This window comes from Cyprinus carpio, chromosome A10 (assembly GCF_018340385.1).
Source record: "Cyprinus carpio isolate SPL01 chromosome A10, ASM1834038v1, whole genome shotgun sequence".
In the NCBI taxonomy this organism is placed as follows: Eukaryota; Metazoa; Chordata; class Actinopteri; order Cypriniformes; family Cyprinidae; genus Cyprinus; species Cyprinus carpio.
The window spans coordinates 11480690-11486689 of NC_056581.1; the positions used below are offsets into that span (position 1 = coordinate 11480690).

General features: G+C 38.4%; 1 protein-coding gene across 5 annotated transcripts in view; it reads left to right on the forward strand.

Moving 5' to 3' along the window:
• LOC109097198 (disks large homolog 2-like) overlaps nt 1-5415 on the forward strand; it is a 206903-nt gene extending 201488 nt beyond the window's left edge. For 3 of the 5 annotated variants that reach the window (XM_042765210.1, XM_042765211.1, XM_042765212.1), the window contains 6 exons: nt 1665-1715; nt 1845-1946; nt 3731-3903; nt 4271-4380; nt 4490-4581; nt 5261-5415. In XM_042765210.1, coding sequence (XP_042621144.1) covers nt 1665-1715; nt 1845-1946; nt 3731-3903; nt 4271-4380; nt 4490-4581; nt 5261-5322 — 590 coding nt within the window. In that variant the 3' untranslated portion in view covers nt 5323-5415. Of the gene's footprint in view, nt 1-1664; nt 1716-1844; nt 1947-3391; nt 3416-3730; nt 3904-4270; nt 4381-4489; nt 4582-5260 lie in introns of those variants that run through there. The other 2 variants (XM_042765209.1, XR_006161001.1) reach the window with 2 other exon arrangements.
• Nucleotides 5416-6000: the final 585 nt, after the last annotated feature.

The following is a 6000-nucleotide window of genomic DNA, read 5'->3' on the forward strand; positions in this document are numbered from 1 at the left end:
GTTCCATGACAAGTCTCAGTTGCAGAGGCTTGATAGAACATGCAGGAAGGCCCGCCAAGAGAGAATTACAATAGTCCAGTCTGGAGAGAACAAGAGCTTGGACAAGAAGTTATGTGGCTTGCTCTGACAGGAAGGGTCTAATCTTTCTAATATTGTATAAGGAAAATCTGCAGGACCAGGTCGTTGTAGCAATATGATCTGTGAAGCTTAACTGATGATCCATCACAACTCCTAGGTTTCTGGCTGTCCTGGAAGGAGTTATGGTTGACGAACCCAGCTGTATAGAGTAGTTGTGATGAAACGATGGGTTAGCTGGAACCACCAGCAGTTTTGTCTTAGTAAGGTTGAGCTGAAGGTGATGGTCATTCATCCAGCTAGAAATGTCTCTCAGACAGGCTGCAATGCAAGCAGCTACTGTCGGATCATCTGGTTGGAATGAGAAGTAGAGTTGAGTGTCATCAGCAAAGCAGTGCTTCTGAAGATATCCTTACAGCCATTGATTTGGAACGCTCTGCATAACCAGCTATGTGAGACAAAACTTGCGATAATATATTCAGTTGAGTCTGGTGCTAACAATAGAGATCCACTCTAATCAGCATAAAATTAGCATGTTCAAATATTAGTTTTTTTTAATTCTACATTTTATTCATACTGTTTACAGTGTTGAATAAAATGTTTAATTATATTCAACATTTTTCTCACCTCATCTGCTTGAATTTGATCAGTAATGTAAACATGCAGTGTTGCCTTTAAAATTTGTCCAAATAAGAAATTTTGGGAGGCAGCAAAGTTATGTTGCCTACCTTTTGGAACAGCTTTTTTTGTTGTTGTTGTGAGTCTGCATTTGATGCCTTAAAATTCTGCTTCTGTGGGCAGTTCATTAGGTTGCCGAACAGAGCTTCAGAGTGTGCTTTGTGTTTATAAGGCTTTAAATGGACATAATCCTTTGTGTTTATGGCAATAGCTACACAAATAGTGTCCATCTAGCATTTCCACAGCATCTAAATTGTTCTGTGTAAGAGTGGAGCACTACACCGAAGCTGGTTTATGTGTGATTCATTAACTATAGTTTAATGTTACCACTGCCAATGAGAAAAAATTAAGCTCTGGCTCAGAATAGCACTCGATCCTATCTGGGTTTGAATCGATGGATAATAACCATATTGTGTTCCTGCGGCAGCCTCCTTCTGTTCGTTCCAGGGCTAAAAATAAACTCCTCTGGCTCTCTAAGTCCCTGTGTGCGCAGACCACCTCACAACTAGCGTCACATTGGACCTGCGTTTCCATAATTGGACTATTATATTCAATTAGTATTGCCACTGTCTGAAACTTCAGTCTCATCCATGATTAAATTGCTTTTCTGTTGTCCATCATCGCCTTTCCGCTGATCCCCTCAATCTCCCAAATGAGCGCTAACTCAATTTTGTCACTCTTTTTTATTTTTCTCTTTTTGAATATAAATGTCATTGTCAACAAGCGCGTAATGACATTACATGCTCAGTAACTCATTTACACTTCCACTTGAGCTGTGCTCTGAGATGAGAGACCTTGGTGAAGGGCGCACCAAATGTGGCCATGTTGATCGCTGGCGTTATACAAAAAGCAAACAGAGTCCTATCATAACCACCCACCCCACTGAGTATGTTTCTCTGTTCTGTTTCCAGGGAGTCAAGAGGAACTGATCCTCTCATATGAGGCTGTCATCAGACAAGAGAGTAAGTGCCTCTCCACTGTCTCTCATGCTTGAACTGTATGACGTTCACAATAAGTGTATAAATAGATTACGTGATTGATGTTCAATTTAAATCCAAGATTTTCTGTGCTTGTATTATCTGTTTGAACAGTTAATTACGCCAGACCGGTTATAATCTTGGGGCCCATGAAGGATAGAATCAACGATGACCTCATTTCTGAGTTCCCGGAGAAGTTTGGATCATGTGTGCCACGTAAGTACCCTACAGAGATCTTGCAGTTCCTGCCCAGGTGGTTAAATTATCAGATAAACTAAACTATCAATGGATCTTTCATTAATTGTTCATTATTATATCTTTAGTATGCACAGATACTAAACCTTCAGTAGAGGCTGACTCAACCGATATCTTAAAAGAGCCCAACTGAGCAATAGTGTACTGTGTTATTCTCACTTGTGCCATCATGGATTTCAATTGGAGTGTTAGAAAACTGTCTGGCCAAGGTAGCTTGTAATTATATCCAGTAGTCTTGGGGGTTTTTAAGCCTTTGTGCTGATAGCAGTTCTGGTGGGGTTCATCAAAATGAGATGGTAGGTGAGTGGCCTGACCATAAGAGTCTGTGGTGTTCCCTACTGTCCTAGTGTGCTTGATTGCAGTTCCTGAAACTCATTTCATTGTGCTGTGACTATCAAACCACTTATTTCAAGGTCTGCTGATTAACAAACTTCAACTAGGTCATTAGTGATGTTTTCAGAAGTTACAATTAGTCTAAAGAGTAAATAAATAAAAAACTTAAAAAACACTAGAAGCACTTAGAGCAAACCTTGAAAGTAACCCTTCGTAATCCACAATTTGTAACATTTCCTTTGTTTTCTAATTGTCCTTCCCTTGTTTATTGGGAAAGAGCTTTGTTGGCTTGTGCTACATATATTAGTCAAAATATTAACATATTGACAATACTATGGAGGTCTTCATCTCAGAATAAATATCCCATATCATTCTAAGAGTTGGCTGATGAGTGCCACAGAGCTCTTTCGTGTTTTACATCTTAAAGGGGTCATATGATGCGATTTCAATTTTTTCTTTCTCTTTGGAGTGTTACAAGCTCTTGGCGCATAAAGAAGATCTGTGAAGCTGCAAAGACTAAAGTGTCAAATCCAAAGAGATATTCTTTATAAAAGTTAAGAGTCAACCACACCCCCCTAAAACGGCTCTTTCTATCGCCGGATTGGCTTTCACCATGGATTAAGCGTAGTCCAGCCCGGGGTCATCACATGTGGTTGCCGCAAGCACAAGGTACGCTCCTTCGTAGAATCCGCCGGACGCATCGTTCTCAAGCCCGCACGCCTCTGCTCACTCAAGCCAGCTTCCGCTCACTCTAGGCCATGGCTCACTCTATCACAACGCACTGGATAGCTGGCCAATCACAGCACACCTCGCTTTTCAGACTGATTAGCCTTGTAAAAATCAACACGTTTCAGAAGGCGGGGCATAGAGGAGAAACAATAATGTACAGTATATGGAAAATAATGTGTTTTTTGAACCTTAAACCACATAAACACATTTCATTACACCAAATACACAAAATAATGTTCTTTTTAACAGCATCATATGACCCCTTTAAACAGTTTATTTATTGTTTTGTTTTTCAGTTTTCCACTTTTATTTAACCATTTTTGTTTGTTCATAATTTTAAAAAGCGGCTAACAGTTCTGATCAAGAAGGTAAGTGAGAATATTAGTCTGCAATGAGCAAGATTATAAGTAGAAAATGTAATAGTTCTTCCCTGTAGTATACAGTTCATCCAGTCAGTGGGATCTATGGGTATTTCTGCTTAGAAATCTCTATCTCTTAGTATGTCACCCTGAAAGATAGACATGTAATAGTATATTTGTAATTGTAATTAGACGTGCACTCCATGCTCTGACAACTTAAGGTATTTCTTATGAATGTGTATGTAAATAATAATGATTTCTATGTGTTGTAGAACTGAGTACCCAAGTGTACCAAAAACTAAAGATTTTTTTTAACCATTTCAGATACGACCAGAGCAAAGCGGGATTATGAAGTGGATGGGAGAGATTATCACTTTGTGCCCTCACGAGAGCAGATGGAGAAAGACATCCAAGAGCACAAGTTCATTGAGGCTGGACAGTACAATGACAATCTGTATGGAACCAGTGTACAGTCTGTCAAATACGTGGCTGAGAGGGTAAGTAGTTTACTATTAGTTTACTATTACTATTTCTATATTAATATTTATATTTTATTAGCACTTTGATTTTCCATTGTGAATGAAATGTTCTACATTATGTAAATAAGCTTGCCTTGCCTAACGTAGATTTCACAATTTGGGTTGCCTAGCCAGTTTAGCATGTTCCAGATGTACAGTACTTGCCAGTAATGCGGTAAAGAGTCAAACTTTATATCTTAGAGCCCATTATTCACAAGACTTTTCCTTGCTAAACATCTCATAGGCCAACACTTGTCCTTGTGCCCTTGAATGTGTCTTTTGTGTACGGCCCCTTACTCTACTGTTCAGCTTCCTAGCATTTAGCAAGTCCTTTTTGCTTTTCTAGGGAAAGCACTGCATACTTGACGTGTCTGGGAATGCGATAAAACGACTACAAGTAGCACAACTCTACCCCATTGCCATCTTTATAAAGCCTAGATCCATCGAGTCCTTAATGTAAGTTTACCACACACCTCTATGATGCCGTATATATACCATAAATAATAAAAATTCCTCTGCGCTCAGACTCAGGGACTGATACACTTCTAAAACCTGTGTGTTTCAGGGAGATGAATAAAAGGTTGACAGAGGAACAGGCCAAAAAGACATACGACCGTGCCATGAAACTGGAGCAGGAGTTTGGCGAGTATTTCTCAGGTAGCAGAAAAGTTCCTAATCCATCCAGAGGACCTGAGCGGCGCCTTTATGCTCAGATATCACCTCATTTGCATATTCTAATAGTCTCTTGCATATGCATTACCTCAGAGGCCAACCACTGCAGCCTGTTACATCAATCATGTTTGACAGCAGAGCCATGTTGCTGATGGTCTCCCCTGAGTGAAACACATAAACTTTCTCATGAAATTTGCATTAGCGTGACCCCCGAGAGGAATATGAAAAAGCATGCAGTGACATGATGATTAATATGAGGGCATTTTGAACCCGTTTGACAATGCTACTGCTTTTTATTTTTTTATTCCGTTGCTCTGCACCTGCAAGAAAGCTCCTGGAAGAGATTAAAAAGTCTGTTGCTTTGCTAATAATGTTGCATGCTTAAATAGAAGAACTATCTTTCTTATCAGAAAAAAGAAAAGATATTTTTAAATGAATAGGCTGCATAATACTCACTACTTTGTTAGATATTCTGTTGCTGGGTAAAATGTCTATTCTTACAATTTATGCAGAAGAATCCATGAACAATAATGCGGCTAATGGGCCATTAAGTTCAAAAATGATCATTATGAAACTGTCATCAGGGTTTCTTACTTCTTGTGGTGCAAAATGAAGAAGATGTTTAAAAATCTTTTAACATCAGCTCTTTCTCTTTTTCTCTCAGCGCTAGTTCAAGGAGACACACTAGAGGACATTTATAGCCAGTGTAAGATAGAGAAACAGTAACAGTCTGGACCTTACATCTGGATTCCCTCAAAAGAAAAAAAAAAAAAAAAAAAAATTAATAATCACCTTACCCTGGCAGGGACCTTGGACTGGAGAAAAAAACACACATAGGAATAATTTGTAATATAACATAAATTATTATTATGGCAATGTTTATTGTTAACTCTTACAGTGATTATTTTTTTCTTTTTTCAGTTTGTTTATTTTACATTGCATTTTTCACTTTCAATATGAATGTTCCTGAATGTACACCACAAAGTGTTAGAAGCATTTTTGGTCTCAACAAAAAAGTGGACTCTTTGTTTGTATATTTATTGGTTAGCTTTTTAATTTAAGGAAAAAAAAGGACACAAAATTTATAACCAAGTATTCTTCTTCAAACAATCTTCGGTTGGGATTTCGAGTGAAAGGTCAAAGAAGTAGGTCTGATCATCGCGGATGATTTCCACACCCCATCTCCACATCCAAGAAAAAAAAAAGCTTTCTTCACTTTTCACCCAATCGGTTGTTTCACACATCTCCCAGACTCATTTCACAAACTCTCTAGCATCTATGCACTCCTGTGGCTAACAACACGCACATTGATTGTGTTGCTTTTTGTTGTATTATTTTGTTAATTTTGTTTTGTACAGAAGTCCATTTTGTTGAAAAATTTAGTTCCAATTGTACATTATTTCT